The sequence below is a fragment of the Erithacus rubecula genome (genome assembly GCF_903797595.1).
Source record: "Erithacus rubecula genome assembly, chromosome: 17".
NCBI lineage: Eukaryota > Metazoa > Chordata > Aves > Passeriformes > Muscicapidae > Erithacus > Erithacus rubecula.
Window position 1 is genome coordinate 8,691,045 of NC_136669.1, and position 27,005 is coordinate 8,718,049.

At 38.2% G+C, this 27,005-nt stretch overlaps 1 protein-coding gene across 2 annotated transcripts in view; it reads right to left on the reverse strand.

Annotated features, from left to right (window-relative positions):
• Positions 1 to 6,959: 6,959 nt before the first annotated feature.
• Positions 6,960 to 27,005, reverse strand: part of CPPED1 (calcineurin like phosphoesterase domain containing 1) — a 38,794-nt gene continuing 18,748 nt past the window's right edge. The window contains exons 3-4 of one of the 2 annotated variants that reach the window (XM_079320295.1): positions 21,367 to 21,789; positions 6,960 to 8,244 (exon numbers count right to left, since the gene is read on the reverse strand). In XM_079320295.1, the coding sequence (XP_079176421.1) occupies positions 8,012 to 8,244; positions 21,367 to 21,789 (656 nt within the window). In that variant the 3' untranslated portion in view covers positions 6,960 to 8,011. The remainder of the gene's footprint in view (positions 8,245 to 21,366; positions 21,790 to 27,005) is intronic. The other variant, XM_079320296.1, reaches the window with a different exon arrangement.

A 27,005-nucleotide genomic window follows, 5' to 3' on the forward strand; every position in this document is an offset into this window, starting at 1 on the left:
ATATTTTGCTTAAATGTTTAGAGTTATTTCTACAAATACATTCCTTGTTGCACTAATATAGAAACTTCTTGCAATGGAGTTGCAATTTCTAGTATTAATATAAAGAAGAAAAAGAGATAAATATCTCTTTAGAACAAAGCTACAAGGCTTTGCAGAACAAAGCTACAAAACTGTATTGAGACACCCCAGAAACAAGGTAAATAAGATATATCCTTATACAATGTATATTGCAGCAATTCATGTTCTACTTATTTAATATATATAAAGAAGTTCAAAAGAAAATTGCAAACTTTAAGCAAACTGTAAGTTCAGAAGGTAAGAAATAAACCTTATTAGTAATTATTACGCTAAGGATTTGTATGCTTAATAACACTTCTAGACAGTCCTAATTATATTCTATATTTTTCAGGGTAAGAAGTGATTTATTAATCTTAAAATATATTAAATTAAAAATTCATTAAAATGAAAAATTGATAAGATTTGCCAACTAATTCCTCTTATGTTTCTTATTTTGTAATAGGCATAATTTTCACCAGTGGTATGTTGGAAGTATTAATGCTACTACTGAGAGTGAACTATGAACTGGATCATTTTTTAAATATTATGCTGAAAAATTCTGAGTGTTGCCATCAAGCATCAGTTTGATCTCTGTCTCATTAACAGACCTTACTTAAGATATCATTCATTCAGAGTTCATGGGAGGAATAATTACAAACCCTTTGTGTAGTGAAATAGTGAAAATCACAAGTGAGCTGAGTGGAAAGATCAGTAAGAATTTGCAGCATACCTGGGAGAGAAGGCTTGCACTGAAAGAGTACCTGAAGCTCTGGCTTTGCTCATCTTTGAGCCAGTGAGTGACAACAGTCAGAGAATGAGAGAAGTCATCAGTAATAATGAAAGGATTACCTCCCCAGGAGAAATGGGGAATCTTTCCACTGTTAATAGACAATTTTACTGCAAAGAAATGCTTGAGTGGAACACTTTCTCATGCTAAAGGACCCAACTAATTCCAGTACTGGCTTGAACTTTACTTAAAAATGAAGAGGTCAACTCCTGTGGCCATGGTTAAGGGAGATTTGGTTCTAGAGCTGGAGTCTGAGCCTTTGTCAGGTCTCTGAGTGTGTCTTAACTATGTTGCCTGGTTTACAGCCAACTACAGTTTTTCTGCTCAGCCTCTGCCAGGCTATGTCCTAATTTCAAAACAATATCTTCACTACATTTCAGTCCCCAAGGGCAGTAGCTACACCAGATTTAATTAAAACTGGGAATGCTAATCAGCAGCTCCTCCTGTAACTGAGAGATTTCTCACTGTCCCAAAGTTAAGTGGCTTTTGCCTCCTAGCATTGTGGGAAACACTGAAATAATGCTCCTGGGTGACAGATCCCAGAGTCTGCAGTGCCAACATTCCTCACCTGAAACTCAGGAACTGCAGCAGGTTCATTCAGGGATAGTTTGTCCTCAGATACACCAGTGGAGAGGTCACATATTTGAATTCTGTAACAAATCCCCTTTCTACATTTGCAAATCATAAAACAACATCGAGACTTTTACTAATGAGTATGTGTAAGGAAATAAAAAGAACCTTGAGTAACTTACTGCCCTTCTCTCCACTGAAGTGGATGACAAATATACATTATTGCAGATTTCTGTTCAAGGCTCAGGGGTCTTGCTCAGCCAGACTGCCCTAACCAGGGAAGGCACCTCTCTGGCCCCTATGATCTGTGCAAGGGGGTTTTCTCCCTAGGGTGTACAGTATAGGAGCACAGGTGGAAGTAGAAGCACACTCAGAAGTAGGAAATGTCCTGAAGTTCAGCAGTTGCAACTAATCATTGAGGTTAACAAGGAGAACAGTTATTTACTTTGCTGCTTTAAAAAAAGAGGGGGGGGAGTGAGGAAGGGGGAACAAAGTGGAAATGGTAAGGAATAAATGTACATGCTTAAATTTTCACTCCAGTAGTGTTGTGTAAGAGTGAAGAAATTTCATGGGTTTTACTTTACTTCCACAGGAAGTTTTGTGTTTGTTTCTAATTTCTGGGAAGCCAAGGGCAAAGCAAAGCAATTAACATGTTGAAGACTTAAAAATAAACTTCAGAAGCTTCAAGTAAAATACCTTTAGCTGATTAGTGTTACAATGCATCTTTAATGAGAAATAAATGAGACTTGCATTGTTTCTTAGGATAAGGCGAGTTGTTAGATATCTACATTGATAATAAAGGGCTTAGAAATAATCTGTGAGCTACTTTTCTAGAAGAAAAATAGGAAACTTCTACATGGCCTAGTGCACAGATAAGAAAAACAGTGAAACAAATACATTTGTACAAGTTATTTCCATAAAAAGCTTATTGCAAGGTGAATTTTAACATAGTCTGTCACTCTTTGGATTGTTTAGACTCACCCCTCGAATAGTATCCATGTTTCTCTATTTTTGTCCAACTATTAGTTTTTCTTAAATTCTGATTTTACTACAAACTACTTTATATAAAAAGTGCAAGCTGTAAGATGTATAATTAATTTTGAATGACCCACATACAAAATACTACCTTCTCTTGCACCCACAGCAAGCAATATTCTATGGAAAACAAGGCTCAGAAAAAACTTTACAAAATATTTCTTTACAGTTATCCTGTCATGGCTGTGTACCAAATAAAAGAGATATGAAAAGTCCTTCAATTGGGAAGATTGGCAGCATCTATGTTTTTAAATGAAATGATTTTTAAATATGCATGTATTTATTGTTTTGGTTAAGTTGTTGCACAGTAAAAAGGAATGCTGTTCTCTGAACAATAATTGGTCAGCTCTCAAATTGGGTCACAGTGAACAAACAGCATGCTTTGGTATTTCTCTCTTTCTCTTTTACCTTGCTTTCTTGGAAAAGTGATTGGAACTGTAATCATTACTGTGTTGTGGCAGTGTACTGATAAAACCAGTGTTTTTCATGAATGATAGATCCTCTTCTTTTGTCCCGTTTTGATGGTATTGTATTGTAGAACAGTTTAAAGAACAAAGTAGAAATCTGCAGCCACAACAAAAGATGCTGAAATGCACTGAATGAGTACAGCAATCCCAGCAATCCCCAAAAAGGACTGAGACTGGGGTGGAGGTGACAATACATTCTATAAAGCTCATGTGCACTTCTCTCCAGGTATTATCTCCAGTTGCTCCAACAATTAAATAGGTTGGGAAGAGCTTTGCAGAAGGTTGAGCCAGAGCAGGAATGCAGTGAATCAGCCAGGCCTTTTACTGGATTATGTGCACACTGACAAAAGTACCACAGGATCTCTGAAGGATCCTCTGCCTGGTGTGAATACAGTGACCACCAGGGTAGCTGGAGAACCTTCCTCTATGGGATACAAAATGTATAATAATAACAATATAATACACAGTTGGTATTTACAGTTTTGATAACCGTGAAAATGTATTGATGTTGAATTGCTGTGAGTATCTGCACAGGCAGAGGAGCAAACACTCTGCAGGAATGCCCCCTACTCCTTGAGAGTGTCAGGAGAGGATAGTGCAGCTTCAGCCAAGGAGAGCCAGTATCTCGATGGGTTGTTTCCCATTCCTGTTTCATTTCTCACTCATGTCTTCTTCTGATTTCATGGGGTGACAGCTCAGGCCCTGACCTCTTGCCTTCTGCCCCAAGCTAACTGCACTGAGTTACTTTAGAATCCTGGGAAGTGAATCCCATGGATTAGCACAATAGGGCCCTCTTCAATCCCTCTGACTTCTGCATTGGTTGCAGGACAGGATGAATCTCCTGCTGCAGTTACCTGTCTCCAGTTGCAGTCTCTGGCTGGCCAGAGTGGGAAAGCAGCTTTTACACAGCTGAAGCAAAGGTGGCCCTACATTGGCTAAGACAGAGCAAGGCTTAGAATTAATAAAAGGGGGAGACTAAAGTTCAGCTCAGGCTTTGTAAAAAAGCGACAGAAGATCCATTGTCTTTGTGCTGTGTTCTTCTAGCAACCTCAGCTTCAGTACTTGCAGGTACTGCAAAAACCACATTCTGCTGTGGTAGTTTCATCTTTGTCTCACATGTATCCAAATACAGCCCACTGGTGTCCTACCTGGAGTGCTGATGACATGATTCAGGAAATCCCTGGACAGGCAGGTTGCCTTGTGGATCTTATGGCTGTGGATTTTGGTTTGTTAGAGCTGTATAAGCTTATAAGTATAATACCTTTCTGTATTGCTGTGTCTTTTTTATATGGAATAAGGTGAGAAAGACTGAATACAGATGATACCATTACCAGTTAATTTAAAAGGCCAAATTGTGGTTTTTAACAATGCTAGACCTTTCTAAGCAATGTTTGAGAAGGATAGGGATATATTTAGAAGATGGATGTTTCAATTTCTGGCTGCCCAAAAGTGACATAACAATATTATAAATTTAAATAGGATGAGGCTTTAATGGGTCTCCTAGAGGGAAAAGAAAAAGGTGTTTATTAGTTGAAATGTACTAAACTATCTGCATTTGACAAAGTGCTAATTGAGAAAAATTACTTCTAGAGAAACAAATATAAATGTCAATTAAAAAAAAGTAATGGCTCTCTGAGCTGTGGGTTGTGGTTTTGGAGTTTTTAGTTTTGGTTTTTTTTCCTGAAGAGAAGTGCTGGGTATGTTTTCCATATTGCTTGAAAAGCTTTTGATTTGTCTGTGTTGCCTTTGTTCTATGAATGCTGGGGTTTTCCTGGGGATGCCCCTTCTGCATCTGCTGCTGCACAGTTGTATTTTATTTAGGCTGGAAGACAGTTTAATATGCTGGTCTAATGCTTTTTCTCTGTTATATGTTTCATTTTTGCACTTTATTTAGGGAGCATTTTCCAGTGAAGTGTCCACAAGCAGTTCTGCAGCCTAAACCACCTGGCTTTTCACTCCCATACGTGCCATGTGATGTCTCCTATGTCAGCAGAGACACTTTTGGAAACTGCAGAGTATTAGGGAAGTGGAAATTCTCTATTTACAATTTTCTGATGCCAATCAGGTTTTCTCCTTGGTATCCTGAGGTGCCAGGTAATGTCAGGGTTTGCTTGGCAGGCACACTGGGAACTGCTGGGTGTGAAGGTTGCCCTTGCTCCAAAGGATATTGCTGTGCTCAGCTGGAGTCTGCACAGAAAGGCTCAGGGAGGGCATGAAGAGAAGCAGCTTTTTCTCAGCATGAAGTAGTGACACGGTGAGTATGAGGCTGCAGTGACACACACACTTGTGCCATGACACACAAGGGGAGCCCAGTCCTTCTAAGCAGTCAAATATTTAGGTTTTACTGCTGCTGTTTGATTTCCTTATGTTAGATGTATCTTCAATTATTTGTTCTCATAGCAGAATAAAACCAGTTATCTGAGGATAATGTCTGGAAAAACTAGACACTAGGAACCAAGTTGCTGAGCTAAGAAAGGAATCATGGAGCAGTGACTGTGGAACAGGCTGTCTGCAAACAGGGGTGGCAGGGGAGACTTCACTTCTGCCAGTATAAAATGTGGTTAAGTTTTAATTGGTACATCAATTTCTGTCTCTAATCTCCAGGACTTGAATACTGTAGCCCTATAAAAATATTACCCCTATTAAAGCCTGCAAGATGAGATGCTGGACCCAAATGCACTAAAGGCAAGCAATAGGCAAACAGAGTGTACACACATCTTAATGACTTTTTGGAAAGGCTCAGAAATAAGGTGTTCTCAAATTTGTTGCTTACACTGAAGCTGGAAAACCAGGATTTCTCTCAAAGACTTTGCTTTCAGTTCTTTGCCTCATAGTCATAGGTCTTCCCCTCAGACTGTACTTTATTATGTTGTATTAGAGCAACCCTCACAGGTTGCTCTAGTGCTCTAATGTGAATTTTCCTCATTTAATAAGAATCATTGAGGTTTATCCTTTTAGCAGCCTAAGAGAAACCAAAATGAACTGTGGGCACTTGATGTGTTTTAATCTCTGCCCAGCCTATTGAGCCCACAGCAACATGAGGACTCCCTTGCTCTCATTTCCTCAGCACTCTGAACTGTTAGTGACAGTTCTTGTTTTAATGGCAGTCATATGCTGACACTGACAGAGAGTCACAATTAACAACCCTGCTGGAGGTACCAAAATAATGTCCTCAACATCAAAATGTGTTGTTTTAAATTATAATTAACTTATCCATGGATGAATTGTTTCATAATTTAACATATTTTATTTTTCTTGACATAAACAAGATGAGGCATAGTCACAGCAAGGACCTCTGCCATTTCAAATTAGTTAAAGCATCAGTATTAATTCTACATTAGCTAATTACACTGAGAAAAGTGAGGAAACAATTTGTCATTTATACTGGTAAAAACCCCACATTCTCAGCTTATTTTTGTAACTTTTTGCTACATATAGGAATGTCCAGCCACAAACTATGGTTAAATATCCTTCCCATGATTGTTCTCCATAATATGTTTCCATAATATGTTCTCTCATTTTCCACATTTTACTGAAAATAAGACTGTGAAAACATTCAGCTAAGCAAAGGCAGCTGGAGAATAAAAGTAAAATCACTTTCTTTCCCTCTGAATCCAACCTTACCTCTGCTCAAGCTGCTGCCATGGGGCTGCAGTCCCCAGGTGGCCCTGTCCAGCTGCAGGTACAGCCACTTCACTGCTGCTACACAGGCAATGCTGCAGAGGTAATTTTACAGTCTCAGCAGTTCCACAAATCAGGCTTGAAGGAGACTCCTTGATAAACTGTTGGGACTGAAATGTAATTAAACTGACTCTTCAGCACAGCATTTCATACCTCTCACCATATTTAAATACCTGTAATACCCTCTAGGGAACACTGTTGTATGTGAGTACATACATAAAACATGATAGAATGCATAAATGATGCTCACTGTGTTCCTCCCCCATCAGGTGCCAAAGCTGCACCAGCTCCAGTTCCAGACAACCCATGGTATGGATTGTACTGTGTTCAATTAGACACTGAAAACCCCCAACAGGTATGAGTTGATTACACAAAGACTTTATTTGCAACCAATTAGATACACTTAGTAAAAAAACAAAGGGTTGGATTGCAGCATGTAAACTATTTTATACATTTGTTTAAAGATTTATTGCAGTGAAGAAAACATATTTCAGGGTTTTCAATATTCTATAGTATTCTGTACTGTCTTACAGTAAGGCACTCTACATTGCATTTGGAAATCAGAGCTCTCTGCTTGTCTAGGAATCAACAAAGTGACTTCTGATTATAGAGTATTCTGTACAGAATTATTCTCCCCATGCAATTATTCCAACTTCTGTACCTAGAGCCAGGATATATGCTAATTGAATGGTAGTGAAATTTCAAAATAGAAATAGTTGTTTCACCTTTAGTTTCTGTCAGTGACATTTATATCAGCCTCATTTACAGACTTTTCATTATATAAAACTATATAATGGAAACTATAAAACTATATAACATTATATAAAACTTTATAACAGATATAACAGAACCCAAGCTGTGACTGCAAACCAGAATATGTCTGCTCTCCTATTGCTCCTGGCTCTGAAGAACCAAGAAAATAAAGAGTGGGAAACGGGAGAAAATATGACACCAAGGTAACAGGCTATGATCCAAAAGCTGCTAAAAGTCAACAGAACTCTGATGATTTCAAATTTTTTGAGATTTATTTCTGTAAAATGTGCCCCATTCATTGTCCAGAAGGCAACAGAAATTACTAAACTTATTGATTTTGAAATACCCTCTCAAGTTAAAGGGTTATACAGACACCAGTTTCTCTGTAATAAGGAAGTACTATCTAGGAGCAAAGTGAAAATTCTCAGAACTGTACTCTTCAATGACACATTACCATATTAGCTCTGCTCTTCTCCCATATTCCTCATAGGTCTCATTTTCAGAAAGAAAAACGCTGTCAACAACTTCCTTGTTATTTAGGACAACAACAAACTGAGAGCTGTTCTGGGACACTGCAGTCAAAAATCTGTAATTCTGCTTGGGGAAACTTTATGAAACTATTTATATTTATCTAATATGGAAAAGCATCTTTTGATATAGCCTACTTTTGCTTAGCAAGCATATCCAGCAGCTCCTTCTCTATGCCCTGGCTGCCCAGTTCAGTTAAGCTGTAGTATCTGTGCACCACCTTCTCCTCTGTCACAACCACCACTCGGAGGCCGTGTGTATCCTGTCCCAGCTGACATCCTATGGCTGATGACACCACCATTTCCAGGCCTTTGTAGGACCCTCCAGCATTCCTATGGTAATGCCCAGAAAATACAGCTGAAATGCCTGTTAAGAAAACAAACAAACAAAAAAATGTATTTATTTAGTTAGCACCTTACAGGTGTCACATTTATCTTCCTTCTTTAATGGCTCATTGAGCATAAAGTTAAAACTAAACCAATTACCCAAACTTGCATTTTCAACAAACCATTAGTAAACAGTAGTAAATAATTCTAATAGTAATAAATAATTAAACAAACGCTATTGTGCTCCACCAGCTGTGTTTAGGGTAACTGGACTCTGAGTTCTTTATGCCCACTGCAAGGTGTGTTTGTTGTCCCCCCACTCCTTTGCCTAGAAAGAAGGGACAGTCCAGAAGCAGCTGATTAAAATGAGATGCCTGCTTAGAGAATGATGGGACTGAAACACAGGTTGAAAGGCCAAGAGAGCAGAGCTGGATTTGTCAATTAGTGTGAATAAAATTTACTAAGGGTAGCTTAAACCTGTACACCCAAGTCAGTGACCTTAAAAAAATAAAAGGGGTAAGACAAAAAACACACATGAGAAGGTAAGTTGTAGTCATTTCACAAGACATTGAGGGTATCACAGATGGAACAGAGCTAGGTACATCAAAGAAAGGAGAGGTTGTGAGTCTTAAGAAGAGGGGAAGAAAGAGGAGCAGCCAGGAAAGGAAAGGTTGACACTTGCAAGAATCAGGCTTGGAATGACATGAATTAACATGTCATGTATGAGGACAAACAAAGCTTCACTCTCTACTTTTAATGGCTTAAGGCTGCTCTGTTTTTGTTGGTTTTTTTTTTTTTTTTAATAGATTACTGATTTTGGACTTTATTGGAGTAAAAAATATGGAGTCTTTACAGAAATTTTGAAACTATTTGAAATAAAATGTATTGTATAATCCTTACCTCCAAACCAGTAATTTCTACTTTTCGTTTCTGCTGTCTTGCAAACATAAACAAACAAATGGGTAGAAGTTGTCCTTGTTACTCTGAATGGCCAAACAGATTCTCTTCTGATAAATTTTAACAAAATGTTTTAATGTTTTTCTTGCTACAAAAGATTAAACCTCCTTGAGTCTGAGTTTAAAAGAAGAAAGTCATCTTGTTGCTAAGTTCTTCTCTTTTCTGTCAAAGTTTGCAAACCTTACAAGAGAGTTGAGAATGCAGCTTCCTCCCCAGGAGAGAACGTTCTGCCCTAGACAAAGCTTTTCATTCACAGTTTATTCCACCCTCCTTTGCCATTTAGCCTTTCCATGCTCTGGCCTTTGGCACAGCTGAGCACCACACTAAAAAGCATTCAGAGTTTAGTAAAAAATATTCATCAGTTTTCTTGCTAATTTAAGGGAGTGCATATTTTACTTTGAATGGAAACATGGAGTTAGTTTAAATAGCTAATTTTACAAACTAATTTTATGTTTTGGCATGCTTTGCTTAAGGTCCTTGGACCTTTGTTACAGACTCTTACAACTTCCTGAAGCTGCATCTAATGCTACTTTATACTATTGTGAAACAAAAAAATGACTGAACCAGATGGCTAAAAATACTGAAAATTTTGTTGGCAGGCTAGAGAGGGGAATTTGTGAGACTCTGCAACCTTAAATGACATTTAAAAAATAAAAACCTAGCAACAACTGATTTTGCCTTCAGACAGCAGAAATACTGGAAAACAGCAGGGGCAATTTAAAGCCAGAGAGTTGTAATGAGGAACATTCTATAACTTCACATGGAAGCCCTTATTTCTCTAGCCAGAAAAAACCTTTCACATTTTCTCTTGCATTAGATTTAGACTTCTTTCACAGAGATAAAGTGAAAAGGGAGGTAGGTGACCCATCTTAAGACAGCTGGCTAACATCAATCCTTTGCTTTTGTGGGAGTGAGTGATCTGAAGACTGATATAAAATATATAAACTTGGTTCAAAGTATAGTTAAAAATTAAGCAGCTTGGAAAGCAAAATATAAATTATTCTGCTGTGGCAAGAGCTCCATGAGCTTTCATATTTCAAATCTAAGCCCTTCTCAAACAGCAGATGAGGCAAGGTAGAAAACAGAGAATGAAGCCACCTTGTCACTGAGCAATGGTACAAGGCCCTTGTCAGCTCCAACTTGTCTGTTCCCCTGTTTTAGTGTCTCAGAGCTGATTGTCCTGCTGCTGGAACCACTCCTCTGGCTGCTGCAGGAGCTACACTGGTGAGTAAGACTGCAGCACCACTTTGGGAGCTTGCTTTGTCTCAGCTGCACAAACTCAGAAAAACTGGTGAAGTGTCTTTACATCTTTGGAGGAACTCTGAGTCCCTCAAAAGGCAGTGGTGGAATACAAAAGTCAGTGATGCTGCTCTTTTAACAAGGTAACAAGGCCTTTTCAGTATTTTCCCCTTTTTCTCTGGGTCAGCAGAACTACTTTAGTCTATGAAAAAATGAAGAACAAGTAAGACTCATAAACCCATAGTGAGGTGCAAACCCATGTGACACACTTCCAGTAACATAAATAAGTACTTTGGAAGGGAATTAAGTTCTCTTTTTACAGGAAGAATCTGTGTCCTAAAGCAGCACCTTCCCATCATGCAGAGAATTTAACATCTTGATTTGAAAGAGTAAAAGAAGCCAAGACTTTTTGTTATCATATATGCTAACCAAACCCTGACTAAGTGTAATTACAAGGACAATGGATACAAAAGTCATAAAGGAACTGTAGTTATGCTAAAGAAAAGAATGTCCATCTTGTCTGATAATTCAAGGAAAGATTTTAATAAACCTATCCTAGACAGAGATGAGTAAAAAATTTTGCCCAGACTTCAGTTTTCAGATACTCTTTAGTGCTATTATTAACTCTGGTTATTGCTGGCTTACAGGATGTTACACCTTGAACAAGGGAACAAACAGGTCACTGCTGGGATCTGACAGGAGGATCACTGCTGGGGTTTTTCTGCAGGAGCCTTTTCTGTCCACTCAGCTGCACTGCACCCTCTCTGTGAGTTAGCACAAGGAGCAAAGCTGAACCAAACACTGCAATAGTACCAAGATGACAAGCAGGCAATTTACTTTGCTCTTGCTTTTGATCTTTAACATAAAAAGGATCTTAGAGATGTGGGCACTCAAATGTAATTTATTAATTTCAGATGTTTTTCTGAAGGAATAATGTCAAGTTGCTACAAACACCCCCACCCCTCCCCCCTCCCAAACTCTGAGGAAAGAACAGTGTTGTGGAAGATCTCATTTTTATAGCCCACCTCAAAGTATCCCCAGATCAGTCAAATGCACCCAGCTATACACTAAAACATACAGTCCCTTCCCACTAAAACAGAAGAAAAAAAGGTAGAGCATTGATTTGTTTTTTATCACTGGATTCTTAAATAGCAGCTGGAAGCAGCATTGATATAAAAGCTGTATGAAGTACTAAAATATTCCTGTGTAAATAAATATCCAAAGAACAGCATCTTCACAAGCATTCATTATTTCATTTTTAATGAATTACACAGTTACTTGAATTTAAATGTGACTGGAGGTTTCACAGTATCCATTTACTAAAAAAAGCTGGATCCATTACTGCAAGACACTATTCATATCTAATGGATTATTCATTAAAGAAAAAATGGATTAAAATCAGAATAAAGTAAAAAAACTGTGCAGACATGCTAAAAAAACCCCAAAACAATTCACACATCCTGTATTTGTGATTATCATCATCATCATCATCATCTGGTGTCAGACTGCATAACAACATTGACACAGATTACAGAGTATCTGCTAAGGAAAAAAGGTCTGAACTGCCAAATCAATCTTTGATCAGGACAGGACTGGAAGCCAGAGATACAGGGCAGGCTCCACCCTGGGCTGGGCACCAGGTCTTGTTCTGTCTGTGCTAAAACTGTCCTTGGGTCTGAAAACACCTAAACCCACTGAGCTTCATGCCTCCTACCAAACATTGTTTTATGAATCAGTCAATATGTGAAAAAAACACAGTATCTTTGTAAAAAAAGGTTTAGATACAGGAATTGCTTCTGATTTTGATTTTAGTAAACCAAAGCTGTTCCCCTGCCATGCTATTTGCCATCATTTTCTGATCAAACACAAAATGTCCTTTTTAGTTCTGATCTGAAAAAACTGAATCTGGAAAGACAAAAATATTTTCCTTTTCCAAAGATCTGATAACTCTTTTTCCCTTCAGAATAATGCCTCCCTACTAAAGAATGAAATACCTATTTTGGTACAAGTTCTTTGAACCCAGAGCAGCCTACTTAGCAAAAATAATTCATGATGCAAAAACAAACCCAAATAAGGATTGTTCAAGAGTCATGTGATAAGATGTAATACTTAAATATGTTGAAAAGCCTTAGACTTTTCATCAGCTCAGCCATGAAACAAGCAGATAAACCCTTTGGTTTTATGCTAATTCACAGACTGTATTATGGCCCTTGGGGCTGTAAGGCCACACAGTGGTTGTGGCAAGGCAAGAGAGGAATTACCAGCTCATGCAGTTCAGCCTTTGATGCCACCCGTTTCATAGGCAGAATCTTTACAGCAGAACTCTATTTTAATAAAATTTCACACTAAGTTAATATTTTAATTTGGATACCTTTTTCCAAGCCAAAACCACATTATGAACACTCGACACATGGTTTCTATTGCAGACATTTTTCAAAAAGAAATTCAGAAGCACCTCTGAAAACTTTCCTCCCCTCTCATTTGTTTCCTGTGTCTGTTCTAAAGCCAGCTCATCAAATAAGCAGTTTCACCAAGCTCTTGTTGATTTCCATCTTCCTTAGTTTAACAGCTTTGGAAAGTTCTATAATTTTTACGAGCATTTCCCATCTTCACTTTTTCTGTTGGTTCTCTCTCAAGGCTTTGTGATCCACACCAGCACAATATATTAAAAGGTGCTTTTCTTACAGAGGGTGTAACAGGTACTGTTCCACTGCCTCACTGGCCTGACAGGGAAAGGTGTGTACACAAGTGTGAGACCTGCTCTGGACACTGCTCAGAAAATGCTGACACAGAAAAGGATCTCGAGGCTCCAAGAGATTCAAGCAAGCTCAGAAGCAGCTGCCCATGTGCATCTATCACATCCTCACAGGTTGCAGCAGCTCTGATTTTATACATTATTCTCTGTAACTGTGGCCATCTTACAGCACTTAGGAGCTCCCAAGTAATCCAAAGCAGAGGAATGTTATTGAAGAAACCAAGTCCTAACTGAAATATTCACCATCTTTTTCAACCCTGAACATACTGAAGAAAATGACAAGAAAACTTTAGCTATCCCAGTGTTGTTAGCACACTGTTGATTTTATTTTTGACAAGAAGGTGAGAAAATACTTCAGTACACAAAAGGGAACTACAACTGAATATTGTGCAGGAGCCAGTTTGTCTGTTAGCAGGAGAAGCTGAGGTTATTTTACAGAATTTTGAAAGTGCAGCAGACTCCTTCTACAAATTACCATTTATCACTCAGAAAACCATTCTGTGACACCAGGAAAGAGGGTCAGCATGATTTTGATGCAATTGCATTATAAAAGAACAAAGGCATTTAGCTGTGTCTCATGGAAATTCCCCTGGGAGTGATAACATCCCTGTCCCAGCTCATTGTGCAGCTGCATTCCTGTAATTCCCAGACTCCCAAGTTCCCTTACTGGGGACTCTACTGCTGTCTTCTGTAGCTTAGAAAAATATAAGGACATGAAAGACTGGGCATGTTTTCAACTCCACTTGGGCAGGAAAGAAAGGGGACTCTGGTCTGCCTTCTCTGTGTGGCCCAACAAACAGCCACATCTTTTCTATTCAGTGTTTTGATCAGCCATTATATTTCAGGAATAGTTATATCATGTTAATGTCTCCATTTTAAACAAGGAATACTAGCCAAAGCATCTCTTTGCTTTGTTAAAAAAAACAGGTGTATTCTGTAACCATGTAACAGTAAGATTTTTTGAAACAGGTAACATCTCTTCTTCAAAAATTTACTGTTTTGTAGTTTAATTCTAGAAATACAGATTGAGCCCCAGTCTCTAGGGAAACTGAGTTGCAAATGAGACAGGATGGAAAACAATGCACCCATGTTTACCTTGAAATATAAAAAAAAATCCAAAGAAACATGTACCTGGAAACAATTTTTTCTAGCATAATCAGATAATATTGGGTTGTAATTTAGACTTGAACTAGTTTAAATTCCAGGGGTGTCTGACTTCAATTTCTGTAATTACACTCACTTCTACAGCTTGATTCCAAAATCCCCTGAACTCAGAAGAAGCTGTTTTCCAACTCTAGTTCCAAATGTACAAACCCCATTTTTGAGACAGGTTTGCTGTGTCCAAAACGTGACTGACCTCACCTTAGCTGGAAATCAAACTGCTCAACCCAGCACTGTGGACAGAGTGAAAATATAGGAAAAAATTGCCAACATAAAAATAAACCAAAGAAAAGCAAGCAGATTTTCCAAATTAGGAGGAGAATGCCTGGAATAATCAGCATAGGCAATCAGTAGCATGCTTTATTTAGACTGAGCCTTCAATTAAATAAATGCTTTTCTCAGCAAAAGCAAATGAGACTGTAAAAGAAGGAGAAGGCTAAATTAGTGCAATATGAATGACATAATAAATATGTAATGGGTACAGTACAGACCTTGCCTCTCTTGCCATGCTCTCTGTAGAGAATTTAGGGAAAATAAGGTGGTTCTGACAGAACAATGAAATTTATCACATGGTTCAGATTATCATCTTTTAAGTGGTGATTAATGAACTATTTTTTACAGTAACTGCAGACATGAATCAATGCTCACTGCATTTCAAGTACAGGTTGATGGCTCTCCACCCAGACTGCAGGTGAACAAGCAAACAAAAGGAGATATTTCTTCACAGAGCTGTGAAATAAGAAATTCCCCCCTGCAGACCATTGTGAAAGCTGGCAGTTTTCACAAATCAACTGAACAAATCCAGAGAAGAATCACTAAATTGCATTATGTTGATAACACTAATATGACACAGTAAGTTCTTGGAACAAAAATTCTTAGAGGTGGGAAGAGGCCTGGAAAGAAATACTATTATGCACTTTTCTATCCTGTGCCCTTCAAAAGAGTTTGGGGAGTAGAAGCAGCAGGAGACTGGGCTATTGAGACCCTCATTCTGGTCCCATTACTGTTCAAGTTTAATGATAGAATTAGATTTTAAATAGAGTTATGTATATAAAAAAATCTTTGTCACCACACAAATTACTTTCTCAGCCAAGGATTAAATAAAGAGGACAGACTAGAAAAAGCTGTTCCCAGATACATTTGTCCCCAAAAGCACAGGAGCTAGAGAGGAGCACCAGGAGAGCCAAAGTGGATGCAACAGGTGGAGAAGCAGTTCTGTAAAGCCATTAAACTGTATTGGAGGATCTGAATGTTATCAACACTCTTGTACTCTGTCACAGTTTTCCAAGAGAGGAAAACCAAGTATCCAGGCCCAAGGAGATGCTACTTTGAGATGTGTGTGTACACCCCCACAGGTAAGAGTACATAGGTATTTTATAAAATGCAGTGTTTCTGGCAAACACAACCATTTAAGTCATATGGATAAATCGATCTTGAACATTTTCCCTGGAGAATCAGGCACAAACTGGCTTTTCTTTCTTCCTTTCACTTAGAGTACAGCTGCTGTCTGAAGTGCTAAACAATGTGGTTGGTTCAAGAGTAATATCTGTTCTCACAACAATTCTGCACTCCAAAATGACGTTCTTTCAGCTTCCCTACAAGAGCCACATTAACTATAACCATTTTTTGTTGCACCTTTTTTCCTTCCCCTGGGCACATGGTGCACCTCATCTTTTCAAGACTCCAGTGCTACACAAGGAATGATAATATTTAGAAGTCTTTGAAAACAAAATCTCTTCAGTGGAATAGAATTGATTTTATCTCACTGCAATTTCTGAGTGTTCACATTGCCTCATCTGCCAAGCAGGTGTTACAGCAGCAAACAAAGATGTGAAAGCATCAGTCACAGCACTGTTAACTGCTTAGTGCTCTGGCAGTTCTCACACCCTGTTATCAAAAAAGCCCCAATAACTTCCCAGCACCAGTAGAAGGAAACAGTCCTACTGGTAAGCACTGGGGATCAACATCCTTGCTTTCCTAAGCTCTTTGGTCAGCCCTCAGTAACAGACAGAATTATTTTGTGTAGCCATTTTAAAGCTCTCTGTTATCCTTCCTCCTCAGAAGAGCTATATGAATAAAAGAGAACTGAATAATTAGAATTTACATTGCACAGCTCTATAAGCATCTCAATAAAAGTATCCCATGGATTCTTGTTTGCAAACATTATCCTGCAAACGTGCAGGAAACCTCTGCCTTATATTTGCTTTGTACCCTGAGGAATCAGGAGTTTCGTGTGGCTGGTGGACAGGGGGTCTGTGTAAGTAGGAGACCAAATATCATTCTGAAAAATGTATTTATGTCAAAAGCTTCTTTCTATTAGACAATACTAAATAGAGCTATATAGAAAAGTATTTTAGTGTCACTTTTTTTCCTATATAATCAGAGAAGCAACAGGCACAGCCAGAGGCTGATTCCAGATCACCTAATTAGAGCACTGGTCTAAATAAGCCTTTAGAGGTCCCATCCTGAGAAGGTCACTCTGGCTTTCAAATTCGTTTTTGGTGACCTTTCAGTGGAATTTACTTCCTGTTTTTTTTCCATCTGTAAGTGATGCTTTCTCAGAGAGATGACACAAACCTTAAAAAGTCCTGGATTGTTGTGTGCTCTAAGGATCAAGAAGAAGCTTTAGCCCAGTGGATAAAACTGATTTCAAAAACTTATCTGAGAACAAATATTACTTAATGTCCTGCAGACTATATGTATTTTGCACTTGCTACTGATACTCTGGAAAAAAAAATTAAAAATCTATGTCTATGTGTATCTCCATGCAAGATTTACATTACCATACCTGGGGAACTGTTCTTACATTGTATCAAATGTTGTCACTCTACCTGGGTCATAAGGGCATAATTACAACCTTGAAAGACATTGCTCTAAATCACAGAAGTTGAAAGTATTTAAATTATCTTATATACTGACACATAAGCACTGAGATTACTCATTCAATGTATGGGCTTTGCCAAAATCAAGGTCTCAATGGCAGGAAGATGAAAATATTACTCCCCTGTCAACTCTGATTACACAACAAAGAAAATAATGAAACATAGCATATGTTGTCTGGTAAATTTTAGAAACAACAGCTTTCAACACTCCATGCTTTAATTTTGTGCTCAAATATATCTCAGCTGTGGATGTTCTGAGAGCTTCTTCTTCCTTTAACACTGCTCTCCTGTCACAACATTTCTAAGAGGAGAACGTAGATACATCACACTCTTTTAATGAGTAAAGGTGTTAGAAGTTACAGCACCTCCAGTCACAAATAAAATGAAAAAAATACACCATTTAATGAAGTTAGGTTGTTATTTTTGCCCCTATGTGCATATTAAGTACTTTTAACCACATCTGAAAAATTGGTTTGAAGACATTTGGATGAATTTAAAACTTTTTAATTAAAAGAAGCTGAAGACTGTAGGGAATTTCCTTCTGTATATTTCTATCTCTGGTCTAGTTATTTTGTCTAAGATGCATCATTTCTCAGCTATATAGACCACTTATATTCTTAATCTAACTCTGAAACAAGATCTTTTTTCAACCCTGTTTGTGAAAAACCATTGTGGAAAACCATAAAATCAATTTAGGTTTACTAAACAAGCTCCTAAACAAGGAACTCACTTAATTGCTTTAGCTGATTTGTGCCATTAAGAAACATTTATTACTATATTGTATTAATTAATATAAGTAATGCTCAGTGATGGTTGTAAGGACAAAAAGTCTTTAATTTTCTACAGATCACCAAAAATACCCCTACTTTTCAGGTCACAGAAAAAAAAATAATTAATGTCCTAAGAAAATTTTAGTGAAATGAGATACATAAGAAAAAGTAGGTCTTCTATTACATAAACTGCCTAATTTGAAAACTAAATTTTCTGCTTATGTTTATCAAACACACATGACTTGCAGACCAGATTTTTGGCTAGACCATTACTACTTCTTTATTTTCCTTACAGTGCTATGAGGGAATCTATTTATATCAGCACTGTAAAATCCTTAAAAGCTGAATATGCATTTCATGCAGCAGAGTCGAGTGACTCCAGCAGATCTTACAGATGAGAATGTCAGGTCAGCTCTTTCACAGTTCTTGCACACAGGATTTTTCTGTACTTAACATCTGCATGTAGAAGAGATAGAGCTTTGACAACTTAGGTTTAACTTGCAGAAGTTATAACAATATACCTTCATAAAGGTATCTCTACTTAAATGTTAAACTCTGTTCTCAATTAAGCTGGTTTTTACTGTGACTGAAATCACATTTTCAAAGACAATAGTTGTCATAATACATTAAAACAAACATGGTCTAGCAGGATTTCTTACACATGCAGCTTATAAGTATGGTTTAACTTTGCACAGTAGTAATACATATTTACAAGTGCCAGATTTTCAATTATAAATATTTATCATAAGGACATGATTTTATCTTTAATTAGCCCAACTGTTAAGGACACTTCTAATGTGAGAAATGTAATTCAGTATTTCATACCAGATGTAGCCTCTAGAGCTAGTCTTTTATCTCTGCTTGTAATGAGCAGATACTTACACCAAAACCATTATGTAACATGGGGTGATTAGAAAGGAATAACTACAGAAGATCTGGGCTTTGGAATTAAACTAATAATTTTCTGAAGTTGCACACCTCAGTTTAAAGTATCTGTGAACATGTGACCATATGACCAATATGACCATACTTTAAGTATGTGACTACTTCCTACACAATCCATATGAATTTCTTTGTTCTTGGAAGGATCTGAAGTACTAGATTATCTTTCCTTTCCTGTATGACTCCATGTTTGACACTTCTAAAAAAGTATAAACATAAGAACTGGGGTAATTCCAGGTTTGATCCTGGGTTATAAACAACTGAAATATGATGCCATCTAATAATGCCAAACACCCTAAGCCATGTATGTTACTGATATAATTGCACAACAAACATGGTTACAAGCACTGAAACAGCAAGAGGCAGAAGGGAGGAAGGAAGGACTGGAGAGAGGTTGGGGAGAAGAATAGTGGCAGCCTGGTGGTCTCCTAAAAATGCAGACTGACTTTTTCCAGAATAAATAGTTATACCAAATTTCTATATTAAAAATAAAATCAAAGTATGTTGGGATTTCATTAGCAATATTTTGTGTATTAATCCTCCAAGAACGTATGAAATGAACTGAGGGCAAAGCAATTTCATGTCTAATGATGTGCTAAACTTGATGATTCTTTGGCAAAGCAGGGGTTCAGAAAGCAAGTGCTGTTCTTGCATCCTTGTGCCTCTATCCCACCATGCCAACAGGCTCTCTGCAACCCGCTGAGACCTCTGTGGTCTCACAAAGGCTGCTCTGAGATGGAATAAAAAATGGAAACAGAATGCACCCGTTACTACGGTAACTCTGAGCCAACTTTTGATTCAGTTCCTTTTTCTCAGCAGTCTCAGTTACTGAGCTGCCTGTTCTCTGTATTCATTTCATTAGCAAAATGTTTGATTATTGACTTGCAAATGTTATCTATTGACTCAGTGTATAGTAACGAGCTGCCACAGATCAGTGTTTAAACACACTCATTAAGGAACCAAACAACTTATAAGAGATGGGAATGAGGGACACAGGAAGAGATGATGGAGGGAACAGAAAAGTGGCACAGAAAGGAGTTTGGGAATTTCTTCTCTAGAGTTGTATTGCTCACTTCCCACTCCATTCCTTCCTCCCATCATTTGAAGCCTTTCCCAACTTCTGGTTAAGCCTCTGGACATCCTTCTAAGAAACATGACAATGTAACAACAATGTTACAATGATAATGTTTCTTTTACCTCTTGATGAATTTCATTCCCAATGTTGAGTGTTGTCAAATGTTAGTAAATCAACTGGATAACAGAAAATCCTAGAACAGAACTGCTTTGGTTCCCACATGAACACCTATTTCCTGGGATACATCCATGAACTAGGATGTGCTGCAGTCCATGGTACACAGGCAGTCACAGCTGCCCAGCTCTTCAAGAGCAACACTTCCCACAATATTAACACTGAGATAAAAATGAAAAAAGAAATGAGGTGTTCTCAGCGTGTCTCCTTATGGGGAAAAACCCCCCACTTGCAAATCTTCAATCTGCAGATATATCAGTGCCCTGGAGAGCCCTCAGATAGCTGTGAATTTTGGCCCCACTGATTGGAAACAGTAGGAGATTGAGAGCTTGGAAATTAGGCTGAGTTAGATGAGGCCAGGCTTAACAATTAGATGGTAAATTAGGAACGAGATCATAAAAAAATTTGCATTGTTCAGTAATCCAAATAATGTGCTCTCTTATAGATACAGAGAAAATGACATTCTGATGCAGTGATGGCAGGGTGGCAGGAAATTTTGAGGAACTGGCACACTCCAGGAACATGAAGGCAATTAGCAGAAAACAATGGGAACAGCATGGAGGAGTAGCTGTGTACTGTGTCTGTCTCCATGGTGCTCAAGTGGCATCACACAAAGCTGAGGGATTTGGTACAATTACTCATGTAGCACATGCTCCACCTGCCCTCCATCCCAGACATGGCCCCTATTAGAAAGGGATGTGCAAAGGATTGATTTTAGCAGAGCAAGACTTGTTTTAACACTGAATAAATCTGGGGTGCATTACACTCTTGGTTAAAATTGGTTCAGTGTGGGAGAAAGCAACCTCCAAGGTAATTGTGAATTCTGTTTCCATGTTTTATGTAAAACATAAATTCTGTATTTTTCTCCTATGGCAATACCTGATCTTCCCCTCTGTAGGCAGGAAAAACTTAGGTTGTCTTGTATCTGTCAGTACTTGCAAAATAGAATCCTTGCTATTTATGTTAAAGAACTTTTCATGTTTAGGTTTTTACTTTTCACTCGAAGTTTTAAACTTTGTTTGGTACTTTTTACAGGTGAGTATATTCAGTTGATAATTTTGATCTATGGCAAACAATGAGGCTTATAAGCTGTATTCAAAAATTCCTTGGAAACAGTACCATTTCAGTTAAATGTATTTTGTCTGGCAGCAGAGCCATTAGCAATTTGAAACAAAAAATTCAAGAGTAGGAAAGTTTGAGAAAATACCTGCTTTATGAAACTTTTCCATTATCTCCTGACGAACTGATTTATCCAAGTTGAAATAATCGTTGTCTTCATCAGGTTTGCTCAGAAACAGAGGAATGTGCTGAAATACAATTATATGCTTGCATTTCTGGTTTACAGCAGCAGCCAGCTGCTCATCCAGCCAGGCATCCTGGGCTTGCCTTAACTCAGGGCACTTGGAAGAATCACAGTATAGCTGAGAATTCAATACAAGAAAGAAAACACCTCCAACCCAAAAGCTGAAGTAGTCATCTCCCCAGTTCTTGCAATAATCATCTATGGTTTCTCTTGTTGGAGTATTGCCAATATCATGATTCCCACTGACGAACACCAGGGGTATGTCCTGGTCAGTGTTTTTCAGAACATCCTTTAAATCTTGCTCTTGGTTTTTTTTCCACCGAGTTCCTAAAGAAAAAAAAAAAACAAAAACCAAAACATTTGAGTGTTTATGGGTTTTTTTTTTCTCACCTTCATAGTTAGCTTTTGTTCATGGAACTGTGCATAGTAGGAAAATATTGTGTATTAGATGTGATCATGAAAACATCTCCACTTTACCCCTGTACATGCACAGAGCCCTGTCCCTCCCTTACCAAGCCTCAGCCATTTTCAGGAGCTGGCCTGAAGGCAGAGAGCACAGCAGTAGGTGATGCCATGGTCACTGCTTTGCACCAGGAGCTTCAGCTGATTCTTTTCATCTACAGGCTGATGATGTGGTGAAAAAATGCAGCAGCCTTGGATGGCGTAACAAGGGTAAAAACCAGGTCAACTTCTGGCTTTTATTTTATGATTGTGCAACAAAATTAAGAGTTGTTGGGTTTGAGGTTTGATTTTCTTTATTCATTACATGAACTATTTTAACAGCAAAATTTTAATCAGTGTCTTGTGGTGACTTATTTATATGATGAGTCCCTTTTAATGATAAGCATGACATTAAATTAAAAAAAAAATGTAGTTTTCCCTGCATCTCTGCCTTTATATTAACATGCATATCCATGCAGGTACTCTTCTGGATGTCAGAAATTTGGCCCTGCCTAAGAAGATTTATCTTATTGACAGATTGATTTACAGTCACTGAAAAAGTTAGAAAGGATGTTTTAAAGGGCAGTTATTTTCTTTTAACGATTACAGAGGTTTTACTATGTTTTCTCAAGACTAATCTTTAACTAGAGGTCATTGATATGATTATTATTATTGAATTAAATGAACATGTATACTACACACATGCCTTAGACACAGAAATGCATAAATGGGTTCCTCTATTGCAACTATGAGATAAAAGGAGTTTTTACAATTTCTTCAAAATACTTTGATGAATATATTGAGAAACGCTGACCCATAATAAGTTTGGTTTTTTTACATACCCTACAGTTAGAGGCTTTAGTACCACCTTACTGCTGTTACCAGAATCCTACAGCTTTTGAAAAATACTGAGAAAAAACCCAACATATTAGGTCTAAATTATGGCTAAATGTAAGGACATTGATATGCCGTGTGTTAAGTCAGAATCCACAACTCCCTTGGATTTAAATGCTGCAGAGAGTTGAAAGCTATTGTAGGCAAATCTTTGTGTAACTTGACAAACAGTGGGCATAGGATACCCAGGGGACTTTAGAAAGTAGTGGAGAGCAGATCACTTTTTGGGGTATATTAATGGTCAGTTTAGGCTGTTCTTGTTAATCCCAGAAAAAAACAAGGCAAGTAACACTTACATTACTTGGAGACTCAGAATTTTAAAAAATAATACCAAAAATTCAAATAAACTTGGCACACTGGTGTCCACGGGGTAAGGAACCTGGCTGAGAGTGCTTTTACTGCCACTTCCCATTTTCCTATGGAAAGAGTCGGAAATTTCAAACTCTAAATATGAAAATGTATGGAGAGGAGGGCAGGGAAATCCAAGGGGGGAAGGCTCTGTTCAGATCCATGTAAACACATTATACCATGTTAAACTCCATGCTATCACTTTGGGAAATTTAGCTAACAGTTGCAAAGTATAAAGACATTTATGCAAAAGTTACAGAAATAATTTGCAGAATTATGTATACCTCCTCCCAGTGGTGAAATTCAAGCTCTAGAGACTAACACTTAGATTAGATTTGCCGACAGCAGGGCACTGATTCCCTCATTTAATGAAATATTATTTCTATAGCAACAGAGAAACATACTCAGTGTTTATTGCAGAAAACAGATTGCTCAAAATGGAAAACAAGGTCTCTGCCCAAGAGCCTAGGAAATCCTACTAAGGAGAGACTGGCTGAGAACAACTGCATCTTGGATTGACCTTTTCTTGGCAGAAGGTCAAAACAACTTCAAAAGAAGAGAATCCCATAGAGATGAAAGTGGGAAAAGGTAGAGGGATGTCTCAGGACCCCTTGGTGCAGTGCTGGAGAGGAAGGATGTCCCACTGGCCCTGAGCTGCACGACCACAACACACAATGTGCACTCCTGAGGCACCTGCCCCTGACTTTACATCCAAGGTAACAGGTAAAGAAGACAGACAGTGGTAAAGAAGGAAGCCACTAGAAAATTAAAGTGGTCCTTGCCACAGCATTAAAAAAATATCCTTTTAATCTCTCTCAGGTGCAGAGCTATAATATCTAATTATTCCAGTTTTTATGAAAAACATTTTGATGGACATGTACTTTTTTGGCTTAGAGATAGCTTTGTTGTAGGTGAATAGGGAAATAATACAGAGCCAAAAGGCAATACAAAAAAAAAATTATTTGTGAGTGCCAGGGTAGATGCAACTGAAATAAATTTCTGTGATGTTTATCCTGGCATCATGTGCAGTGACATTTCTAAATCCGGGGCCACAATTTTCTGTCTTTATGTTAGGTTGTGTAAATAAAGTCTTGCCCTGAGATAAATGGCTTCACAAATTAATAGCCCATAAAGGGCAGCTTGGCTTTTATGAAAAACATGAAAGTGAGAACTGTTGCTGGTGCAGTTGTATGCAATTTTCCACAGCTTCCCAGTCTGTCATTTTTGAAAGCTGAGCAATGTGAACAGGAGCATGAAGGTGCAATGTCACCATGCCTGTTGTTTTCTGTTGTGTATCCCTGTTTGCCTTGGGTTGCAAGACAGTACTTTTACAGCATTTTTGCTGGAGTTGTCTTCAGTCAGCAGAATTACAGATTATTCTGCAAAGAAATAATCCTTCATCTACTAATCCTTAGTTACAGTTTCCTTTGGTATACCACAGAAGGGTGCATCACTCTATGATCAGGCTGAGTTTAGTTTTTATTAAGGCACCAGCTATTAAAAACAACTTAAAGCATTGTTTCCCCAAAGCTGTATCTGCAATGCTGATGGCAATTTCTGTATAACACAATCCTTCCCATATAATAACCTTCACCAACACTGTATCTTTTCCCCCAGAAGAATACAAATGAAAAATTATCAATTAATTAACAACAGCACCAGTTTTTCTACTGATATGAATCAAGAGGGGAAAGGGGGGTGGGATTATGATGTCATTATGAGGTGGTACCCCCAAGCTTGGTGTTAGGAAAAGTCTAAGTACTTTCCCCAAGACAGGAGAAGCCTTCAGCTCAGGCATCTTCAAATAATTTGACAACAGGCAAAAATGTGGTACAATCATTTCCTGGATTTCTCATTACTTGGTCTCAGTATTTTACTGTATCTTAAGTGTCCCAAAGGACACTCCTTAGAGGAGCTGAAAACACGTTGTTTTTTAATGGAAAGCACAAATTTTCAGTTTGAAGAAGAAAAAAAGAGAAAAATTAAGTTTTATGCCAGCAACACTCTTGAAAGGCCCTGATATGACAAGTGCAATCTGTTTAACATTTAACCCAAGAGACTGACTATCAAAGAACAAGACTACATTGCAGACAAAAATACCATACAAAATATCAAAAAAGAAATAGTACCTACATTTGATAAAAGCAAAATAGAAAATGTCAAAACACCACCAATGAATTTTAGAAAAATTTAGATTTAGAAAAACACTGGACCATTCCTTCTGTAATTTATGATACCAGAAGTACTCTGACATCAAAAGACAATTAATTATTGTTGAAAACAATCACATGACTGTTAAAAAACGACAGCAGGTAGATTTGTGTATTTTCCTGGGCCTTACAGTGCATCACAGTTGCTTAAATCAGAGTCTAACTATTTTGAGCACTTCCTCTTCTTGAGACATTTGTCCTATTTTGTGTGTTTTCAGGACTGTCTGCAGTTGCCCTACTCCTCCACTGAGAGGACCTCCCCTAGCACTATTCCCTAAATTTCTAGGGAGGAGGAGAGTCCACGCCTCAAACAAGCTCTTTTTTAGCTGCACTGGAGGAAATGTAACTGCTCCCTCCATGTCTGTGGGAAAGCAGCCTCCTCCTGCCAAACCAGGACTGCCTTCCATCTCTGCTCTTGCCTTGGATAGCTGGCTGTAGGCTCCAGATTAAGAGGGCTACAAGCAAGTTCCTACATGGTCCCTGTCTGCTGACCCATCCCCAGGGACAGCCCCACTGCTGCCCCTGTCACTTGGACTTCACAGGTCCAAACTCAATGGTACCATCAACCCCACATTGTACCTGCCAGTGCTGTGCACTAATGTGAACAAAACTCTGAGCTCTGATCTTGCCACTTCTCAAAACCCCAACCCACAGCATCCCTTCAGAGCACTGATGCAGATGGAACTTCCCCACTCCAGAACTCTGACACCATTCCTCACTGTGCTGCCTTCCCTCCTGCCCTGCCCCATCTCACCAGTACAGGTGACTCCTCCTGACTGCCAGGGCCAGACTCTTCCCTCTCCTCATCTGTTCACGATTGATCATCCCATAAAAGCAGTGATTCACTCATGGGCCATGAATGGAATGAAACACTATGATCTTCACATTCTTTTTTGTCCTAGGATGCTACAAAAATGTGATAATGGACAGGGCACTGCACAGAAAGGAAAGACCTCTCTGTCCACCCAGTTCAGTCCTTCTGGTGCTCTTCACTGTTTCTTCCTTTAATCTTAAAAGCTTTCCCTCTGGTGTCTGCTGTAATGAACTAATGCAACACACTGCGTCATTCCAAATTATTACATGCAAGAATAAGCTGATCCATTTTAATAAACCCATTATGGTCATGTTCTGAAATAGGTTTTTTGCTTTAGTCTGGGCTGTAATAGCTAAAATGTCTCCTCTCTCTTCTTTAGACATATATATTTCTAATCTTCAAATAGCCTGAAGACAATTTTATGATGAACAAAAAATTATGCAGTTAAAAACAATGTAAATATGACTATATTCACTCCTGAACAAACTGACTGACTGCTCAGACTAACTTACAAAGAACCTCATTTCATTAGTTCCAGTGAAAAGCAGAATCTGGAATACCCATTTGTCCACAGCTGTAAGTGACTTTTTCAGTACATTCAAAACAAGTAATAATCTGTTCTGAGACTCAAAAAGTGATCACACAAAAATTTCCCTACATGAAAACACAAATTAATTTTATCATATAACTTTGGGCATTAAAACAAGAAGAAATTTTAACTCTAGTTCAAGCTAACAATTATTACATTAATGCAATGACAAAATCCCTAACTGAACAAGGAAGCCTATTAGGGGAACTGCTCCTGGTTCCAGTGCATGACATTAAATATAATGACT